This window comes from Sceloporus occidentalis, unplaced genomic scaffold (genome assembly GCF_023333645.1).
Source record: "Sceloporus occidentalis isolate IW3139 unplaced genomic scaffold, rSceOcc1.0.p SCAF_7, whole genome shotgun sequence".
Taxonomy (NCBI): Eukaryota; Metazoa; Chordata; class Lepidosauria; order Squamata; family Phrynosomatidae; genus Sceloporus; species Sceloporus occidentalis.
The window spans coordinates 67,132,296-67,155,794 of NW_028316987.1; the positions used below are offsets into that span (position 1 = coordinate 67,132,296).

At 39.0% G+C, this 23,499-nt stretch overlaps 1 protein-coding gene across 3 annotated transcripts in view; it reads right to left on the minus strand.

Annotated features, from left to right (window-relative positions):
• Positions 1-23,499, minus strand: part of DYNC1I1 (dynein cytoplasmic 1 intermediate chain 1) — a 246,234-nt gene that overhangs the window by 192,534 nt on the left and 30,201 nt on the right. For 2 of the 3 annotated variants that reach the window (XM_089531379.1, XM_089531380.1), the window contains exons 3-5: positions 20,780-20,894; positions 12,287-12,377; positions 1,655-1,714 (exon numbers count right to left, since the gene is read on the minus strand). In XM_089531379.1, the coding sequence (XP_089387505.1) occupies positions 1,655-1,714; positions 12,287-12,377; positions 20,780-20,894 (266 nt within the window). The remainder of the gene's footprint in view (positions 1-1,654; positions 1,715-12,286; positions 12,378-20,779; positions 20,895-23,499) is intronic. The other variant, XM_089531382.1, reaches the window with a different exon arrangement.

Consider the following 23,499-nt stretch of genomic DNA (forward strand, 5'->3'; position numbering starts at 1 on the left):
TAAAGGGTGGAAGATGTTTTACATTCATAGATGCACATACTATTAACATCACTGTGATCCTGCCCACACGATGGATTCCTGACATATTTTGGTGGAGATACACATGCTGTTAGTGTATGTCTACATGCATGTTACAGTTTTCATAAACATGTAGCTCTAACACTTCACATCAAGTGTAATGAAAATATTTTTATCAACATAAGGACTTGAATCAAACTGGTACTCCCAGTTAGCGTAGACCCAGTGTATCAATGGCATACATTCTGACTGTCCCAATTTGGCAGGGATACTCCTGATTAATCCTCTCTTGTCCCACTTTTTCATATGCTTTTTAAAAAGTCTGGTTTCTATCTCCACCTTCCACTTTCACTCTTCGTCTTCAGATTACTTCATTTACTGAATGACAGAGGGGACAGATTTGTGCCCTTTCCAGTCAGCTCAGGCAAAAGTAAACTGCTACAACCTCTCCTAGCTTGTGTGTTTTTCCCCATTAAGACATTTTGCCATCTTGACCACACTCTGACGTTGTCTGGCTACACTCATCCTCATTTTTATCTGTGAAATGTTGGAGGGTATGCCATGGGATTTATCTAAATATTGATTCAGCAATGGATCCAATGAGTCTACTCTAGCTGGGACTACTAACTGGATTCAGGTCAAAGTGTGCAATTGTTCTTTTTCTGAGCATATTGATAACACTGAGACAGTGTAGCATGGTGGTCAGAATTTTGGATTAGTATTTGGGAGATCCAGGTTCCAGGTGCCACTGAGGTATGAAAATCACTTCTAAAATCATGGCCAGTTTTTCTCTTCCTCTCAGCCTGACTTACAGAGGGTACTCTGTAAACATCTAACAGCGAAAACTCTTTAACATCTTTCCAGACTGTTAAAATTAACCCCTTACTTTTTCACATTTTGAAATATGTTATAACTTGCTTAACTTAATTTGCATGCTGTCCTGAGATCTAATGATACAGGGTGGAGGGGGGGGGATTTATATAAACAAACACATAAACCAAATATACACTGCTTTGAGCTCATTGGTGCAATGGTGGGATATAAATGTAAGAAAGAAATAAAGAAAATTCCAACTTGCATTTGGATTGGATCAGAAATGTTACTGTTTTTCAGGTAGCTTTACATCTGTTTTCTCAAAAGGTATCTAACAAATCTTTTAGATATTTAAGAGAGTGCATCTTCACAGTAGAAATAATGCAGTCTAATCACTGTAGTTCCTTTTTATGGAATCATGGGATTTATAGTTTTGCAAGGACTTTAGCCTTGTATGCCAAAAGAGTGTTGGTACCTCACAAAACTACAAATTCCAGGACTTTGTAGGATGGAGCCAAGGCAGTTAAAATTGTGCCAAACTGCATTATTTCTACAGCATAGGTTCACTTTAGAGTCACAGAATTTATGCACAAACAAACAGAGATACCTACACACAAATTCTAAGTTTCAAAAACATTTCCTAAGAAAATAGATGTAAAACCTTCTGAAAACAGTTATCTATATATATAGATATATATCTAAATATATAGACACACATGCACAGAGTGACACAGAGAAAGCCCCTCTGGAAAGCCTTTTCAACATAATTCATGCAAATAAAGTCATAATATAACAACAAAAAATAATGAGAGTGGACATATACCCAAGTTCAGAGTCCGACTGAAGCTGGAGCACTGAAGGGTCTGTGTCCCATTGCAGGGTCCTAGCCAGGTTATCAGCCGCACAGCACAAAGGGGAGGAAAAACACACAGAATTAACTGAAAGGATTGCAAGAAGGGGTAGAAATCACTTTGTCACTTGCTGTATTTTGTACAAGCACAGAACACACCACCAAAAAATGCAGCAGAGAACCACAATATCACAGTGTTCACTGATCAACAAGAGCAAATAATTCAGTATGTTACAATTGTAGATATAAGACTAGCAAGAACATTGAGTGTCCAATGAGAGATGTTTCAATATGAGAGGTTTGCTTAGCAAAAGAGTAAACTACACATTAAAATAAATGTGTAGTATCTTAAATTTCTTTTCTTTTTTACTCTGAAGTACTCAGGCCTCAGTCCAGATCAGGATATTGCAAATGGGTTGAGTCCAACATCACACTCATACCCCAGTTTCTAAAATCAAATTCCTACATATAACAGAGTTTGGAAAAGTTAACTTTTTGTAATGCAGCTTCCAGAATCCTCTAAGTGGCATAGCCATTCAAAATTTGGGGAACTGTAATTCAAATAAGTAATTTTTCCATATTCTTCCACCCCACTTTTATATGGGGCTGAGGAAAGAGGAGGATATGTATTCCCTTCCCACTTTTTTTTTTTAGCTCTCACGTCTATATGTAGGAATCTATTTTAAAAAATCCAAGTGGGAAGGTTTGAGGCCCAAAATATGCAAACAAATAAAGAGATACAAACAGCTAAAACCATGTATTGTCAAAAACACTTCTTTGTTCCTGGTGCATTTTGAGAAACTCTCTGCCTCAAGGGAAGAAAAAAATAACCTGAATAAACTGAAAACAAAACAGTAAAACTGTATTTCACTATCATAACTAAAAGTTCCTCAACCTCACTAAACAACATATATCAACAAAACATTTACACTTCTATAATCTTCCAACCGAATATACACTAGATTTTAGTGATTAGAACATTATCCATTATTGCATTAATCTATACATGACAAAATCACAGATCAAATCTCCAGTACTTTATTTAGGAAGCTGAATTATGTATTCTGATTTATATAAAAGCATTTGAAACAATATTAATACTGTTATAACAATATTCAAATATTGTTAAAAACTACATTTTGTTACTCAATTCTATTCAAACTGCAAAAGAGCTGTTCTCACAACACACTGAGAATAAAGAAGGAAGTATTTTTGACCATTCACCAGTACAGTTGTTTTTAAATTTGGGTTGGTTCCAGGACTATGGCTACTATACTTACTGTATTAATTCTCTTAGTGTGAACTTTTAAGTCTCACTACCCACTTCTGAAGAGCCTTATTCAACACAAACCCCAGGCATTTACTCCAGAGTAAAAAGGAAAAGAAAAAAGTAAAGCAGTTAACATAACATGTAGCGGTCTCCGCAGCTCAAATGAAATACAATTGATTACAAGTGGACCTTTACAAACTGGGTCCATTTCTTTTAGTTCTATAAACAATAATAATGCTGAGGGGAACACATGGCTGGGCTCCATGTATGTGCCTGAGTTCCCTGGAAAGGACATCCTTGGCGCATACCAATGAATTATACACTACAAGCATAAAAGAGAGAAACATCCAAAGGTGTCTGCATGCAACACTCAATGTATGTATATGGGACATTGTAGATTACTGCATTGCACTCATTGTGTGCACATTGATTAGCAGATGGTCTCCACTAACAGCTACAAGTTAACATCATTAAATGCATTTTATTCAGGAAAGACTGGGGGAGGTATTTGGAACTATGACAATGGTTCTGGGATCCCTCTTCATGAATTCCAGTTCCCACAATCAGGACCAAGCAATCCCTGCAAAAGATTTTCTATGCATTTCTACTGTTTCGAGTACAGACTAACAGGTTTGTCAGACCACTGCCAGACAAAATTTAAAAGTTATTTTTTGGGTACACTTTTCAGAATGCCCCAGTCAGCTTTTTTACTTTTTCAGTATTTCTCTTACTACATCATCTTCACAATATACCTGGAAAGTGCTCAACTTTTACTGTACAGAAATTGACCTGGTGAATTTGTTTTAAAGATTGGGTAGGATATAACTTGAACCTTGAGCCAGGGAATTCTTCATGTGCATAAAGTTGGCACAGAGAGTGTGAGATCATTGGTTGAAAAGAACAGGAAAGCACGTGTTCTGGAATGGAATTCTAGTTCGGCTGCATGTGGCTGCAAGGAATTTGCATTTCTTCCTTAGCCCAAAATTTCCATCCAATGCAGCATTCTAGCACTAAATCTAGAACAGGGATGCTACCATTTAGCCCAGTTATGCCCAAACTTTGGTCCTCCAGATGTTTTGGACTTCAGGTGCCAGAATTCCTAAGAGTTGGCTAAGCTGGCTGGGGCTTCTGGGAGTTAAAGTCCAAAAACTTTGAAGACCAACGTTTGGGAACTACTGATGTAGACCAACTATCCATTAACCCAAGATAACAATTGGGCTCTCCAGACCGTCACAAAGGGACAGGTTGGAGGCACCCAGTTCTCCTCCAGAGGGACACCACAGTAGCCAAACCGCGCAGCGCCCCAAAAGACCAAAAAGAACCTGGAAAAACTGGGGGTTTTTTGGCACGTGGAGATGATGTCATCAATGCGCCATTGGTGCACTGTGATGCATCCATGATGGAAGCACGGCATCTGGAGGTATGGATGTGGCACCACACTTGCATCATGCATGCATGCCCCATATGGACGGTGCCATGTAAAGATGGCGCTGCCCATATGTGTTAGGGTTCTGGAGCATGCGAATGCTGTGCACTCCAGAACCCTAAAATTGGCTCCAGGTCACCTCAAACTGGCAGTCTGTACTGGGCCAATGTTTCCCAAAGCAGTCCTGTGATTTTTGTATCCGAGCCTTCCCCAAACCAAAGCCCTTCAGGTTTGTTGGACTTCAACTCCAAGACTCCTCATCCAGCAAAGCACTGTATTGTGAGCTAAGTGATTCTGGCCACTTCGCTTCTGTCTCTGAGGGGCCCCAACCAGAGCCAGGTGATGGCAGTGGTCCTGAGCAAGAGGCATTGCTGGCCTCCACTACTGACGGGATCCATTGAGGATGCTGGCTCTCCTTTGGCTTCCATGTGCCTAGGACACACTGAGCATGCTGGTTGATGCTGTAGCAGTATCTTGTCCTGAGATGGAGACAGTGACAGGATGGATGGGGGAAGAAGAAGCAATGGCTCAGGATGGGTCCCACCAGAGGACATGATCCAATGAGCTTCCCTGCTCTCCTCCTCCTCAGGCAAAGACTGCTAGCGCAAGCACCCTCTTCATCTTTATCTTCCCTGTAGGAAAGAAAAGATTTGGAAAGCAGAAGAGGAGGTGGGATCAGGGCCTCCAAGTCTTGTGTCTCTCCCCCCCCCCTTTTGAGTAACTCTTGTCATCCCCCCCAGGGGTCTCACCCCACAGTGGTCTAGCCTATCTACAGGGTATCATATTGGGGAAAGACTGCTCTTCTCAGCAGCAAGTATGTGTTTTTGGGTCATTTTACAGATGATAAAGATAATGCCAGGCACAGCATCGCTTATTTCACCTTTTGAACCATGGCTGATAGTTTGTCACACAGCAGTCATATAATGTTTGACCATTTGCTTTTCTAAATAATAAATAAATAAATTTTAAAACTGTTAAACTGTGAAGTGATTATCAACTTCACAGAACACAAAAAAAGAAATCACTGTGTATTAGCTAACATATAAATGGCTCAGCTGGCTCTGAAAAAAGGATTATGGCCTAGTTCACCACTCTGCTGCTCTCCTATCCTTCTCCTGGGCACTGGCATTGTGACACCCAGGGCCCTTTGGTTGCCTGCAGTTAAGGTCAAAATGGCCCACACCTCATTCCAGCTACAGAAACCTCCTGGACTCAGAATTAAATATTACTTTGAGCCTGGTGTTGGGACATTATGATAAGACAGCAGCAGGATAGCAGCAAATTAGAGCTCAGTCCTCTGTATATATTTTCATGGAAGTAAGCACCACTGAATGCTTAATGCATATGTCTACATAAAGCATGTTATTGTACAAACTGATTGAGCTACAAATGTGATACAAACTATTCAGCGTTTGAAACATTACTTTGGGGGGAATATAAATCCAAGGATTCCCTAGTCTGTGTGGAGCACAATTGGCAAAATCCCTCAACCACCACGGCAACTGGGAGGGAAAGAGTGAAGGTCACCTCAAAACAATGTTTCCAAGCTCTGAACTTAACATGCTTAGATGAGCTCAACTCCTATTAGTTTCATTTGGAAAGCAAAATGCAAGGGCATTTACCACACACTGGTGCATAAAGTTGGAATAATCAATATTAAGTCCATTAGAAGGCAAGAGGAAGGAAAAAGAAAATGTAGTAAGGCATTTTCAAAGTGTTTCAAGGACAGTGATGCTTACTATAGGAAGCAGAAGTCTCTTGCTTTGAGCTACCTACAAGCTTCACATACACTGGCAAGATTCTCCATATTAATCAAATTCATTTCCAAAATTCCTACACCTGAAACAAAAAACAAAAACCCATAAAGGTTTTACTCAGGGTTTCTATGATGGCTGTACAGCAGAGACCAAGCAAAAGGAAAAACTAGGAGAATCTATCCACCTGCTCTAATTTTTAACATAACGGAAGGCATTTTTGATATAACAGAAGGCAAAGCACAAACACACACACACACACACACACACACACACACACAAGAAAAAAACCCAGAATGTCTGATAGAGAATAATTTATACGCCTAATATGTTACAGAAGTTGCATATAAAATAGAAACAACGTGAAAAATCACTTCTTTAATGTTGCCAAGGGCATTAGGCAAGAGTGTACTTTGCCAACTATGCACCAGCATCTAATGTTATGAGTATCATGGGGCCACTTATACCTACACACCCAGGATACTTAGGAAGAGAGAAAACTACACGTAACTTGTGAGGCAGTCATTACTCCTCTACTCCAGACTCTTTCAAAATCTTTTACGTATCCCAAGGGACAAACAATATTCCATTAGGGGGATTACTATTACAGTGTGATTAAAGAAAAGAGCTTGGGAATAGACTCCACATCAGGGGAAAGAGGTGGAGGTTGTTGGAGAAAGGGGTCACCTTGCAGGCTTTGTGTAGCTTCAAACACCAGATTTGTCTTTGATGGTACCAACTAGGCACAGTTCTTGGGCTGTACTGACTTGGTATGCTTTATACAAGCAAAGCTGGAATGGGAATTGTATTGCCTTCTAGATGTTAATGAACTACAAGTTCCACCAGCTCTAACCAGCATAGGGATAGGTGAGGAATGCTGGATGGTGTAGTCTAGCAATATCTGGAGAGCCACATCATTCCAACTTTCATGTGCAGCCTGCCCTTCTGCTTATATAGTGTTCAAGGAAGTTCAGTAAGATTATATAAGTATCCATTTGTGCAATGAAATATATACACACACACACACACACACACACACAACCAGCCAGTGATATGGTTGAAATGGCAAATCTAAACAGAAGGAGAAGAAGGAGAATGCTCAGGAGAAAGGAAAAGCAAATATTAGGCTGCTTCATCCAAAAGAAAGCAGTAAGAATGGCGCTGACTGAATTTGTTTGGGAATGGCATTCATAATGCAAGGCATCACATTGTCTCTACATCAGTGGTAAATCCATTCCATGTTATTTTAAATTTAGCAACTTGACAAATTGCATGCAATTGGCCATTTAAATGTTACCTCTGAAAAACTCAGGTCTGTTTTAAGCCTGAAGATGCTTTTTTCTTTCAAAACTGGAAGTGTTATTCCAATCAATGGGTTGATACAGCCTGCCAAGATCCAAGGTGAGTAAAGTAAAAAAAAAATGGTTTGGGTATAATGCTGTGGACCATCAACAGCTGCCCACACGAATGCACAGAGTGGAACTGCAAAGCCACTGGCCCACTACATAGGTTCAGAGCTGCTGAAATGGCATAGCTTGCTTTCTTGTTTATATTTTATGTCTTTATATTTTGCCCAAGACAACAGTCACAAATCACAGCCATACATTGTACAGAAGAGAGTGTGGAAAAAGTATGAATGGCTTGCTTTTCCTTCCCTGTATCTACTGAAACAGCATCAGTAAACATTTTCAGTAAAAAGACACTTAAAATTGGTGCTATACAACTGTAATTAAAAACAACAACATGTGGTTCTGAGCACAGGCTTACAAACCTAACGCAGGAAAGCAAGACTTATACACTCCACTCAATGTGAGCTTCAATTAGCTCAGATTTCTCAACAAAGACAAAAGCTATTAGTTCCTTTTCCTACATCACAACAGACGGAGACAAAGAAATGAATACAGATTCACATGTATACATGTTCCTACTGTCTAATGCAGCTTCCCTCAACCTGGTGCTTTCCCAATGTGTTGAATTATAGCTCCCAGGATTCCAATAGACAGAATGGCTGGGGATTTGGAAACTTTTAGTGCTACATATCTGGAAGATGCCAGGTTTTAAAAGACTAATGTAATATGTTAACTGTCTCTGATCCTAATAAAATTTCCAGTGTAGATCTCTAGTTGATTTCAGCTCAAGGACAGTGAACATGTTAAACTGCAAAGCTGGTTAAGAAACAAGAAACTGCACATTAAGGTTGACAGGGGTCTCCAACAAGAGGCTTCAGGTGTGCAGACCAGCATAAAGAATTAAATTGGACATCTATACATAATAAATAGAACCCTGCCATATAGTAAAAAGTGCTGTTTATTTGCCTTTCCCTTGTAATTCTAGAAATATTAATACACTTTATCATTCCAATAATCATTTAATTGGCCATGGAAAGCTACCAGAAACAGCAAGCTTCATATTAATGTCACTCTAACAGCAGGGTCACTTGCAATAGTTTGCTGACCCTGTAACAGTGTGGAAGATGAAACAATTAGAATCTTTTGCTGAGAATATGGAGCTACAGATGTTGCAAACTTTAGAGCTGTCCTCCTGAAACTGCATCACTAAAAGTGCAGAAAAGAAGACAGTGAAATGATTGTAATGAGCACGAAAGGCTTTAGCTATGTTGCCATTTCAGTTTCGAGATATACTGTACAATATTGGTTGCCACAGCCTGCTCTTGACAAATTTACAGAATGCTCTAATCCTATCCAGATCACTTAAACCCCATGAAGAGAAGAGATTCTAGAGTTGTACATATTACAAAGGACATGTGTCTGTGTAGAATCACATAGTTGGAAGAGAACACCAGGACCATGTAGTGCAACCTCTTGTCATGTAGGAATACACAACTAAAACACTCCTGAGACGTGGTTAAAGCTCATGTTCAAAGGAGAGTCCACCAACCCTCAAGGGAATCAATCCATTTTTAAAGTCAAGTTGTTTGTCTAAACCCAGTCCTGTCTTTGGGATATCCAGCGGAGACAAATGGATACATACAATTTATTCAGTAAAGTGTCAATCTCAGCCCTGTTTCACTGATTTCTGCAAATTGCTACAAACCAGAAAATATAAATAATCCCCAGATCTTTGGAAATTTTGTGTTTTAACTAATTTTTCTTGGCTTTAATAAAGAGTTCTAGGGGTATTTTCCCCTTTTAATTCATGTATTTTCTGGTGGTGGACAGAATAAAAAAAAGATATATGTAAATGTATTTGCAACTCCATACTGACTTCTTCCTCTAATTTTTTGTTAAAACTTTTTTCAGCACTCTCTGAATGTCAAGATTATATGCAGCAGAGCAACTTCTACTCATGTACTTTCACTGCAAAAAATTCCAGGGGGCTTGGTCATGTTAGCCTGCTACAAGTAAAACAGAACAGTCCTTTCACCCTGAGTGAAAGAATCCAGTGGTATCTTTTCTCACTGCGGTGTTACATTTTCCAATGCCTCCTCACAATAAAAGAAGGAGAAAAAATCAACTACCTTATTTAGAAGAGAGCTAAGACGACACTCTCATACAAAAGAGGATTCTGCAAGATATTTTTGACAGCTGTTAATTAGATATTCATTTTCAATAAATGATTGGCTTCTAGGCCTGGCTTGCAACATCTATGTGGTTTTTGTTGTCCAATGTAACATTTTTCACATGTTTCCCACTATGGGTATATGGCAGGGCAATTACGTTACAGTGCAGATTTCCTTGGGGCTGGTAGATGTTGCCGCTTCACAGAGAAAAGCAGGCTAATTAAAGCTTTCCGGGGTAGACTAACGAATATGGCAGATCCATTAAGTACACTCACTCTGTGGCACCACATTACATGTTAATATTGGATAGCGCTGGGGGTCAGGTTGCAAACACACACTGGGAAGCACCCTTGGGAAACAAGAGCACCTCTCCAAACCATAGCATGAGAAAGTTGCTAATGAGAATAAACAAGAGGAAAGAACTCTTTTGCATCCTGGAGGAATGAGACTCTGAACATTTTTTAATGATGCCACAGACTCACATGCAAAAAAGATTAATTAACACTGAGGTCCCTGACTTGGTAATTGGCAAGCATCCAGAACCAATCTTCCCTTTCTAGGTCACATGAAAGAGATTTACAGTCCATCCACATTTAAATTTACTCAGTTTTCCAAGAGAGATTAATCTCAACTAAATATGTATATGACTGAGGAGTTAAATCAGGGGTGGGTAATTTGTGGCCTTCTCAATGCTGCTGGACTGCAACTCCCATCATATAGCACCGAGAGATTGGAAATTATTCACAAGGTACACTGGGTTTTTTTTTTATAGTGAGGGTGTAACTTTTCAGCGCTGTCATACTGGTGAACCTAACATCCTGATCGGTGAATTTCTACTCAATTATTCAGTTACCACACAAATGCTTGATGGTAACAGACACAATGGAGGAGTGAGGAAAATATAAGGGAACAAAGGAAACACACTATATCTTTTCCCTACAGTGCTTGGCTCTGGAAAAACCATACATACCATCTGAATCATTGATAATCTGGATCTGGCTGCCAAAAGTAGAAAATATTTGTTTTTGCTGAGGTCTGAATTTATTGCATTCAGAGAATTTTGGAAAGGACTTCAGGTTGCCCATCTCTGGTTTACCATTACTATGCCCTCCAACTGTCCCCATTTGGCTGGGAGAGTTCCAGTTAATCCTTTGTCATCACACTTTTTCAGAGGTATTAAAACTTTTCCTGTTTGTCTTGAGCTTATCTCACTTGCTGCAAACTGAAGGCCAGGGCAGTTAAAGTGGTCTCAAACTGGATTATTTCTGCAGTGTGTTTTGGACCTGAGTTCAACCTGTAGAAGGAGTTTGCACTCAATTAATAACAGGATGGAGAGGAAAAGAGCAGGCAGAATCTTGCCCTTCTCATTAGGTTCAGACAAAAGCAAACTATTGCAGCCTCTCCTAGCTTATATGTTCTTCCTCATTAACAACATTGTAATCTTAATCACACTCTGATGATGCTTGTGTCCCAGTTTTCATCTGTGATATATTGGAAAGTCTTCATTACATCCAAGTGAGGCCACATTTATAGATTAATTCCATTCTGTTAATTTAGGTTCAATCCACACTGCAGAAATAATCCAGTCTGAGACCACTTTAACTGCCTTGGCTCAGTGCTAGTGAGTCCTGGATTGTAGTTTATTGTGTACCAGAGGTCTCTGACAGAGAAGACTAAAGGTCTCACAAAACTGCAGTTCCCAGAATTCCCTAGCATTGAGCCAGGATAGTTAAAGCGGTCTCAAACTGGATTATTTCTGCAGTGTGTTTTGGACCTTAGGTATTCTAATTGGGTGACTACTGAACTGCAGACCATTCCTAAACTATATCACCAACAATAATGATTATGGAAAGTCTGTAGCAACAGGTATGTGCTAGTTAGAAAAAAGATGCATAACTGATGCTCATTTGCTGCACTATGTTCAGTCATGTAATTATAAAAATGCTCTTCCTTTGATTGATGAGAGTAATGCTTGTAGCAACTAGGAAAGAAAATCACTTATATTAAATCTCAGCAATGTAAACATCATGATGTCCAAGTCTGAACTTTTGGTTCTGAATGTTCTACAAAGCAAAGAAAGCAGACATATATGACTTAAGGACACTCTTTGTAGGAATTGTGCCACAGTTGTGATTCCTTGGTGTAGAACTTCACTATATAAGCTTTCTGCGTTCAACCACAACTTGGTGCTTTCCACAAGGTGAGAGTGGGACACACATGCTAGAGAGCTCAATGGCTTCTAGAACACTCCCCATTATAGCTTGCGTAGTTTGCCTACAAATGTGTGGGCAGGTGAGTTTCCTTCCTGCATCCATAAACCCCAACAAACCCTCTTTTCCACTGGTTGCACTGTCTCATCCTGATCACTCTGGAATCTGTTTTGGTATGATGGCCCTGATCAGGCCCTAGTCCGTTACATTGAGGATTATGAGAGTTGTAACCCAACACATTTGGAGGGCATGAAGCAAAGCACAGAAAAGTTACTTCTTGAATCTCAGTCCCCCGGATCCCTCAGGAGACTTGGGTGTATATCTATAAAGCAGAACACCTTAATGGCATTACAAGAAAACCATTTACAGGAAAAGCATTCATAATAAAGGCAGAAGACGTATATAGATCAAGCATTTCATCTTACCTTCCCACAGGTCCCATGTCTCCTGAATCTTGGCTTCCGGCTTCACTGGGAGTGCTCACTGATTTCGGAGAGGGAGACATAGGGGTTGGGACTAAATAATGAAAATAACAGGTATCCAATGTTAAAACATGCAGCGACTGCACTGATGAAGAGCAGTGTCAGACAAATCATAAGCAAGGATTCAAATTATAAGACAATTGAATGGCCAGGAAGAATTTGGAATGGTGAAAGCAAGAGAAGGAAAAGGAAAAGGAAAAGGAAAAGGAAAAGGAAAAGGAAAAGGAAAAGGAAAGGGGGAAAAAGTCATGTGAATTCTAAATGTTTTTGCAAATTAAAGTTGGAATGAAATTTAGATTGGCTTGAAAGTGAGTCATGATAATATCAGTTATTCAGTGTAAAAGAACTCTTGGAAGTAAAGATTGGCTCTTTAGTTTTCTTATTGCTCATTTGTATTTTCAGAGCTGTGTGCCTGTTCTAAAAGATAAGAAAGACCTTGGAACATTTTCTTTGAACAATAAAGCGCCATTTAATATATGGTTTAGGCACTGTATTAAAATTATTTTCTTTTGAACAAGTGCCACTGCTGGGTAAAACTAGACCAAAAATTAAACAAGAAAGAAAAAGCATGCTACATTTAAAGATACTTTCCAAACAGTTTATTGGGTGTTTGGGATTAGTAATGTTTGTTGTGCTTGTATTTTTTCTCCATCACCTATTGCTCTAATTGGCTTCTTGTGGTGACTAATGTCAGCTGATGCTCATTCACAGTACTGGTATTTTAAAAACAAAATTAGCCTAATCCAGACATATTTGGCACTTTTCTCCCAGCACAACGGAAGTGTCACACTTGGTCCTTTCCCAACACTGACTTTTTCCTAAAATAAAAAGCCAAGAGTTTTCTAGAGAGAGTACCAGAGCTCTGTGATGTAATAGCCACCAAGCACCTTCTGGCTAGTTAAGCTGCGGGTAGAAGGAAATTGCATTTTTAATGGAGTCTGTCTAGCAGGTGCTAAAAAAATTCTTGTGCTGAAGCCTAGAATCATTGTTTACTGAGATTCTCCTATATTGATCATGTATCTATTACATTACATCTCAATTGGTCCTAAAATTTGCTAAGCCAGGATAAAAATAAGCTGTAGGTTTTTAAAAAGAGGTGTAATGTGGCAAACACATTCCACATGACAAAGCCCTCCTTTCCAAAAGAAAGGGCCTTGTTATTATTATTATTATAGTGCCATTGATGCACATGGTGCTTTATAAGTAAAACAACTTTACAAGTAAAAACAAAACAAACAACAAAAAGGCCAGCCTACCAAAGGGATACAATCTAAAAAGCTTTCTCCTTTGCCAAATGGACAGAGAATGTATAGGAAGTGCTATGCCTGAACTTCGAGTTCTACTTCTCCATTTTGGCCAGAAACAGACTGAGTATATCACCACTACCCAGGAAGAAATGCTCACTGTCTTGATACTGGTAAAGAGTTTCTATTATACAAAAATACATCTTTCGGTAAAAACATGTACTGAACTGGTTTCACTGGAACCTTTGGGGTGTTCTTTTCTCTTTGTTTTACAAAACCTTCTGATGAGGCTTAAATTAGAGGGTATAGAATCACTCCTACAAAATGGGTAGGCTTAAAATTAATCCAGTTCAAACAGCAGAGATGAACTGATGGTTGCTCCTAGAATTTGGAATTCCCTCCCTAAGGAGGCCAAAATGGCCCTGTCCTTGCTCTCCTTCCATCAGCAAGTTAAACCATTTTTTTTATTCCATCAGGCTTTTAGAAACTGTCTGGAATGTGCTTTTAATACGGTGTGGTGCTGTTTTTAACATTTGCATGTTGTGTTTTAAGGAATTTTAATAGTTTTAACTTTATAGATTGTTTCATTGTTTTTAAAGTAATATTTATATTTATATTTTTATTAAAGCTTTTGTATAGTTTTAATCAGTACTCCTCTTAGCATGTTGTTAGCCTCCTTGAATCTCATTATTGAGAGAAAGGTGAGATATAAAGGAATAAAACAACAACAACTTTAAAGGTAATCCAACTAGAAGGAAATAATTTATTGGGGCTCCTTATTGTAACAGAAGCCATCTTGGATTGACAGTACAAATGAGATTGCATGTTCAGACTGGGAACTACTATGTCAATGGGACAATGAATCCCTTTTGGGTGTAACCTAAACTCTGGAGGAACTATCCGAGGTGCTGAACCTGGTCACCAAAATACATCCAGGATCTTCAGATCTATTTTGTTTTGGAATCTTTATTCTAAAGTTCAGATTAAAATCCAGAATGAATTCACTGCCTCATTGACATCAGGGCTAGCAACCTTCATAAGTTTAATTAAAGAGGTTCCATACTGAAATGCTTCAAAACAGGAAATCTTGCCATTTCAAGATAAACATGTAATGAGAAATACAAATTCTGTTCTATAATGGAATGAAAACTACACAAACAACCCCACTTCAACTACGTTCAAGGCAGCCTCACTGAAAGAAATGTAAATCTTAAACATGACATTTACCATTTCATCTTAGGTGTGTGTGTGTGTGTGTGTGTGTGTGTGTGTGTTTAAAAATGCATAATTTACTTTTGATTTAACTGTTTAGATTGAAACCACAGTCTTTTCACTGTTTTTGCTAAACCTTTCACATAACCAGGCAGGAACGCCAATCAAGTGGCTTGGCTGTGGTACAAGGTCTTTACATATATTCTCTATAGGAATTGTCACTAAAATGAAGAAAAAATGCAAAAGGCATTCATTTTTTGACAGGCTTTTGGCAGGTACAGGTGTGAAGTGGTAGGTGACATGCTCATTACACATTTCTTTTGCTTCCTTGGCTTTAGCTACATCAGCAGGAGCTAAATTTTGATTTTCATGTCTATTCCCAAAGGGAAACCATGACTTTAGAGCCAAAGGTTGCATCAAGTCATTTAATGTGTTCATCTGTCCTGGTGCCAGGTTTCAGGTGGCCTTCTTGGGCAAAATGCCCAGGAATGTAGCTTGTCACTACTGTGCCCATCTGCTTGCCCTCTCCTTCTGGACACAATATGCACAGGCAGAAAAAAAAATAGAAGGCAAAGTTGCTGCTCTTTCTCCTTGCTTCTGTCCTTGCTTACAGAGGGCAGGTGAATTGGGAACTACATTAAGAAGGTAGAGCAATGGGTTTGGGCAGCTTCAGTTGACAGTGTCCCCCCTTCTCTTTGAACATGGGCCTTGGAAGATGCCCAATAATACTAATCCTTACCACTGACTCTGATAGCTGCCTGCAAAAATCATGCATATATACAGTAATTTTAATATTACTCCTAGAGATATACTATTGCTTATACAGGTTAGTGGATCAGATGAGTGTCCAGTTGAGGATTACATTGTTTAAAAAAATGCTGCTAGTACTGCAAAGCAGCCATGCTTTAGAGTCAACTCTGAGCTGTTTTCCCAATCTAATCACTGTAGTCATACCTAGCTGAGTGCTTAAACATATAGCCAGAGCTTATGTAAGGTTTTAGAGTACAAATTCCCCAGCTAACAGCACAGCCAGTAACCATGTTGCTTGGGAGTTTGAGGAGCTATAGTCCAAAAAGGTAAAAAAATATATATACCATGTAGCATATGTCCTATAGGTGCCTGTGTCTCCTTCGCAGCTCACAAGAGAAGGAACAGTGCCAGTGTCTGTATCAAATTAGGGACATGGTTCAGTGGGTAGGTTAAACATGTCCTCCATTCCACCACTGCTCCAAGCAAATTCAGAGTTCCTCGTGGCAGCAATAAAATATGAAAGAAGATATTGGGAGACTCAGTCCCACAGATCTGCCACATAATATATAACTAGCCTTGTGAGATCACTCGGGCTATGAAATCAAAAAGATCTGGGAAAAGACAAGTTGTCAGAGGCTGCTAGAATCACAGCAAGATTCCAAACCCAGCAAGACCCTTGAGCTATATGCTAAGATGATGACAGACCTCAATGTGGGCCATAAAACCAGTGGTTGAAGCAATACATCTGGCCCATGAGAAAATATGAAATATGATTTAAACAAAAATATTAATCCTATTGCCATCTTTTGAATTCATTTTGAACTGGACAATGTGATTCTATCTGGCACATTTAGTTTACTGGGTTCTAATGGCAATCTTCGTGGCCTTTCCAAAAAAGCCAGCTGGTTGTCAATGGATATTTTTATATGGTTCTACCTGCAAACTTCAGGGCCAAATTGTTTGTTGAGTAGATGTGGGCAAACAGAATCGCTAGAATTGGACTGTCATAATGGCCTCTGAATTCTTGCCTACCTCTATACCTCATCTCAATTTCAAACCCTAAAATTACCTCTTGCAGAGTGCACTTCCATTATACAAGGAATTTTAAGTGACAATTATCTTCTGGTACACATAATGGACAAATTCAAATTATATGACAGTCCAGGGATCACATTTTTACCCAAATGAACAACTTGACAAATTAATTTACCTATCACAGCATGTGAACACAGGCAGTAATCCTTCTCTGGTTTTCCACCCAACAAACCAAGAACAGATCATGGATTCTTTCTCTGGTTAGAAACAAACTAAACATGGATAGACTGCTGTGTCTGCACATGACAAACAAACCATGGAACAAAGTTCTGTGGACCCTTGGCTTGATACATCATGTAAATTTACTCAGTGGCTGCAAATACTCATATATTTTTTTTTTAATGGAAGCAATACGGTAACCCAAATATTAACATTGAAAGCTACAGTTTCCAATTTGTCAGGCATATTTCAACCACAAAGGTCCTCTTCAGTGGTTGAAAATGATGAGGAGAGCATTTGGCCAATAGCAGTGATTCTGCTGATTGAGGTTTCTGTGAAGATGGAGTCAAATTCTGAAGCAGTCTTGGAAAGAGTCAGAGTTGGAGTCTATAGAAATGTACTGACTCTGAATCTGCCTTTATAATAAAAATTTAAAATAACACTATACGGTAAATCTGTAATTTTATGCTTATATTCTACGCCTAATCAAATATATATATATTTTAAGTTCTATCCGTCTAAGTAACTTGATGATTCACATGATGGTGATGAAATGCCTTGTGCGACCATTTTCGTATAATAAATTTGTTTTTATTAATTAATATAGATTTGCCATATATTTGCTCTGAGTCAGAATCAGAGTTTGAGAGCAGAAAAATAGAAAAGTCAGAGTGGAAAGTTTAGTATACCAACTCGAGAGCCCTGGTTTCTATACACTATATAAATCTAATACATTCAAATGTTTTATATTTTCTCTAATATTATTGTGAAGTTTTTTATTATACAGGATTAACGTCACATTTAGAGGCCTGTGTATTCAGAACATTGTTTGCCCAAGAAGTGGTAACATTTTATTTCTCATCAGGGCTCAGCTATCATTAGATTGGGGGGGGGGGGTGTCATTTGTAGGCCTTCTTACTGCCACCTGCCCTGCCCCTAGTCCCTACCCTTCAAACAAGTTGTGTGAATGTGTGCTGATGTGATCAAAATGGGATAATTTGTACTTTGTTGTTGACATGTGCCTTCAAGTCATTTCCAACTTGTGGTGACAAGATAACCCTATCATAGGGTATTCCTGACAAGATTTGTTCAGAAGAGGTTGGCCATTTGCTTTACTCTGAAGCTGAGAGCATGTGATTTGCCCAAAGTCACCCAGTGGGTTTCATGGCTGAGCTGGAAACTGAATTGGTCTCCAGAGTCATAGTAGTCCAACCCAAACTACTACGCCACACTGGCTCTCAGTTTCACTACTTGGCCCAAGACTCCTTTCTCCTGTATGACCAGTATGGTTAACTGAATTTGCTTTTGAAACAGATATGCTTCACGTATGAATATATGTAAGCTCAAATGAAAGTTTCATGCTCATAGGGATCCTTAGGCACTGTAAAACAGGGCGTGTATTTTCACTTCTGTAAAACTCCTTTTAGGAGTTACCAAAGTGAGTGGAATTATTCATCATCTTTAAGCCATTTGACAGGTCTTTTGTGGTTAGCAGGCAAACTGCAGTTTTAGCCCCTTAGTTTTCATGTTTTAGGGTACCATGAGGATTCATTTCTCAATATTATGTAACATATTTTTATATTAATGTCAGATTTCTCTGTGTTGCTTTAGGATCATTGCTGGGAAACCTATAGCCTTTCTGATGCTGTTGGATTCTAACTTTCATTATTCCTGATTGTGTCAGCTAGGAATGATGGGAGCTGGAGTGCAACAAAATCTGAAAAGTCACAGGTTACTCACCCCATATTAGTATTTATTTGGTTAGATTAGTGTTTGGAGGATCTCTGTTAAAAACATTGGTAGATTGCATCTTCTCCCTGCCATATAATTTATTGACTAATAGGGGAAATGCACACATACACACATTTTTTAAAAATAAAAAGCAAAGTGTTAGAAATCTACGATTTCTACCCCACAATGCATTACAGCCAGTATATATCAAGGATTCCCTCTTCTTGTAAATTCCTTCACATATCACAAGCTCATTTGGAATCAAATGAAGCCCACTGCTAGGGATATGCAGTTGGCGGGAACAAGGACAGGATTAAGGGCCCAGTGCCCTGAGATATTCAAATTCCCCTTCAACTAATGGTCTTTTGCTACTAAGTAAAGGTTTTCTGGTTAGGCATGCATTTGGTTTGCACTTCATTTCTTTTAGACTCAGTAGAAAATGTTTGGTGAAGAGGAAACTGACCTTATTTATTATTTATATAGGATAATTATAGGATGATTATTAAAGATGCCTTTTGGATTTTATATATTTTTAAAATATTTTCAAGCCATGGATGGTTGAATCAGTGGATAAGGAGTCTGTGGATACGGAGGGCCAATTGTATTTAAATCCAAATAAATACACATAGAATAGACTAAATCAATCAGTGGGAACCTTGTATATCTACACTTATGTAACTTCCAATTGATTCTATGCTAGTTGAGACTAACACTCGATTTAGGCCCTATCTTCAAGTACTGGATGGCTCCTGTGGATTCCTTCTGCTGGACCTTTTCCCGCATCAATGTCCCAAAACACAAGTTCCCTGGCAACAGCAGTGGATCTCCACAAGCTACCATTTTAAATTTCTCACATAATGTCTGACACAGTGACAAGCTATGTCATTGTGGGTAATTTAAGATGGCATCTCATCTGGCCTGGGGCAAAAGTCAGCACTTCAGGATGTGTCAAGATTTTGGTTCTGTAGAAACGTCCTCAGGGTGACATGAACTAATTCCAGACCTGCTTAGCTGCCACTGTTCCAATACAACCTGCATTTCTCCAACTTCAGCTTCCAGTAAAATAAATAGGATCTCTGACCACCATCCTCTAACACCTTACCTGGTTTAGCTAAAGGTTTCCCTTTGTTGTGAGTATGTAGTGTATCTGATGTATGTGCTGCTTCAGCCATATTTCAAAATATTGTGTCATATAATGTTATTTGATATACTAATCATGTTATTTAGTACTGTTATTTATTAAGTAATAGTGAAATTAAATACGGTTTATTTGTTCTGTCATCTAAGAATAATGTTTATCTAAAATAATTTTTAGATATTTTATCATCTGGAGGTAATGTTTTGTCTGCTGATTCACTGAATCTCCTTATTCTGCCTAGCTACTGAATGACGTCTAGCTTCTGAAATAATTTCCCAACAAATTATGGGAGCAATTTTCAAATTTTAATTTATATTGAATTTAGAGTTAATGCATAATCGCATAGAATGTTAGGAGCTGAGATAATTGAGCACTATGTAATTCAGGTCTATAACAGCCATGGGGAATATGTGCTCACCTCAATCTTTTGCTATTTTTAAAATTCCTTTTAGTTGTTTCACACACATAGACACACAGACACAAACAAAAAGATGGAAAAGAAATAATAAAATGGAAAAGAAAGTGAATTTTTAAAAATACAAACTACTGCTCTCAACCTTGAGCTCTGCACATACCATATACAATTTCAAATAAAAAACAAACTGAAAACAAAGCACATAACTACACAATACATACTATGTTCAAATATACACAGTTAGGATGAAATAAGAACAGAAGGGTGAAATTCATATATAGAACAAAACTATAGGTAAATTGTCTATTAAATTTATATTATTTTCCTTTCTCTCTATAAATATTGTTTTAAAGTGCAATATAGGAATCTTTTTTTTTCCAACCGGCAAGTATTTTTATATGAAAGAAAATATTGAATTAATGAAGTTAAATTGAGCCTAGTTTGAGACAGATGTAATAGCAGCAGTCTATGATGAATGAATGAATAGAAGCAATACTAATCCACAAAGCCAACATTCAGCTAAGATAACAATCAGAAATGCAATGAATTAGTTATATGGGTGATATGCATGGTTTATAAGCAGAATGTGCTGCATAAGGGACACAGCCAAAACAAGAAAAGCAAAGCATGCTACAGAGACTGTGTGAGACTTAATGTAGTTAAAATGTTTCAAATGGGATTATCTTGAATACCTAGAGGTGGTTCTGGAGAAATACCAATGCTCTGCAGTAAAGCTTCTGTCTCCCTCCTCTTGCGATCTAGGTCAGAGTCCTCTTGAGTTGGCTCCTTCTTTTGCTGGAGATCTGCCTGAAATAAAATCAAGGGGGGAAATGTGTTAAAAAGACAGAAATCTATTGATGTTAAAAAGTAAACACAATGTATTTCCTGGCGCCAATGGCAGCTTTCCTCCCAGGTGAAACAGCAGGGTCAAGAAACGAATTTCATCAGGCCTGTTTATATGGGCCCCAATCCTCCACCCCACAACTTTTTTAAAGAGTAAAAGCCAAGGCACATTAAATTTATAAAGTTATTGAACAGACTACTGACTTTGTCCTTATTCTAGACTGAAGACTCCCTCTTGAATTTGTAGCTCATGGACCACAGGGCAGCTTGCCCCAAAATGTTGAACTCAGATACGTATCCTCTACCTGTTCCATAAAACATGGGTCCTTTTCTTTTTAAAAGCATCTAGGGCCTTGTCTGCATGGACTAAAATGTCCATTTACTCCCCTCCTGCCTGTTCTGATGTGCTCTGTTCAGATGACCCAACATCCGGCACACCCAGCATCAGAACCAGGGGAAAACAAGGTTAACATTAATTTTAAAAACTTTTGAGAAGATACTAGGGTGTGTTTCAACTGCTGCTATGGGTTGTCCAGTCTGATGCCAAAATGAGGCACCCAGCATGTGACCATTGCTAAGTGCCTAATTCTGACCTCAGATGTGCGCAACCCACAGTTATGGCACAGGCACTGGCACTCAGTAAGCCACCCATGGAGACAGCCACTGAACTACAGAAACAAAGGGCCAGGTAACAGGGGGAAACAGCTTGAGGGTCAGGATACTCTGTGCTGCCAATGGAATATCCTGGCCAATGCAGATAAGCCTTAAGCTACCTAATACATACTCTATAGTAGCTTCATGCAGCCTGGTACTAATCTTTTGTACTAAAACTTCCATCAACTCCAGATAACATGGACAGTGACAAGGGATAATGGAACTCCAAACCTTCTGCAGGGCACCAGATTGAGAAAAACTACCCTATAAAAGCAGGGATGGGAAAATTGTGGTCCTGAGGATTCAAGCAGTCCCCAAGGCTCTTTTGGGGGCTCCCAAAGTACTCTTGGAAAAAGATGAATTCCCACTCCACAAAGTTTTCAGGAGCAGTGTCTTTCTCAGAAAAGATGAAGCCAGCCAGGCCTCCCTTGAGAGGCAGTTGTACATCCAGGGTGCTGGTACAGAGTACCCACAAAGCCAACTTCACAGGGTGGTAAAACATGCAGTAGGGCCTCTGCAGATAATCTCAAATTTGGGTCAGATACATACAGGAGGAGGTGGTCTAGAAGAAGGTTTTGTTTTGGTTGTATTTCAAAATACATTGTGTTATATTTGCATTTATACTTTATTTTTGGCCTTGCAATCTACCACAAATTGGCCTAGAAAAGCAAAAATAAACATTGTGTTATTAGTAAGAAACAAAATATGATTTTTGTGGGCTAGATTCCAAAGGTTCAGCAAGGAGTTGGTAAGCAATCAAATTATGCCCTGTATACAAATCTAAATGGCCCTAAATACCCTAAAGCAGTGGCTCTCAACCTTCCTAATGCTGCAACCCTTTAATATAGTTCCTCATGTTGTGGTGACCCCCAGCCATAAAATTATTTTCATTGCTACATCCGAATATGTGTTTTCTGATGGTCTTAGGCAACCCCTGTGAAAGGGTTGTTAGACCCCCAAAGGGATCCTGACCCAGAGATTGGGAACCACTGCCCTAAAGTCATCAGATTCTGTCTGATCTTGGAAACTATGGTAAGCAGGTTAAACTCTGGTTAATGTTTCGATGAACATTAATGAATACCATTGCTGTATTTCAGAGTGGCAAAACCACCTCTGACTATTCCTCACCTAAGAAAGGCAGGATGACTAAACTGAGGCTGTCATACTTTGGCCACATCATAAGAAGCCATGAATCACTAGAAAAGACAATGATGCTGGGAAAGGTAAAGGGCAGTAAAAAGAGAGTAAGACTGCATGCCAGATGGATGGACTCAATCAGAGATGTCATGGGTGTGAGCCTGCAGGACCTGAGCAAGCAATGGAGGACAGGAGTTCTGAAGGGGTCTCATCCACAGAGTTGCCATGAGTCAAGGTTAACTCAAGGGCAGTTAATAACAACAAGAAGAAAACTCTGTGAACCTCATGAGGTAGCCCAAAGTCAATAAGCAACTTGAAGACACAGACACATATACACATACAAATCTAAAAAGTATAGAGACATGTATATCCGAGTAGAATGGGCTTTTTAAAAAACTTAACTATGCACACTCTGTGAGAGGCCAACTAGTCCCCAGGAACTGCTACTTCTCACCTAAATGGCATCTTGGGTTTTCCTGAGTTACCAGTACATCAACCTTTTCCAAAATATATGTCCTTCCCATGATGGAAGGGAATCCCATCACTTGTTCTGAGTATTAATATCCCAGTCTTTGAACTTATGGACACTTTCTACAGTGAGGAAGATATTAAAGACTGAAGAAAGGGCAGACCTTTTTTGGTTTTGTTGTGAAGGGACATACTGCATATTAGTCCAGCCTGGAGAGCTTGCTCCATGGAGTGACAGCTAGTTTGCAGTTGTACTTGCAGATCATGTACTTGAAGCCCTGCTTCAACCAACTGAAGGGACATGTGAGCT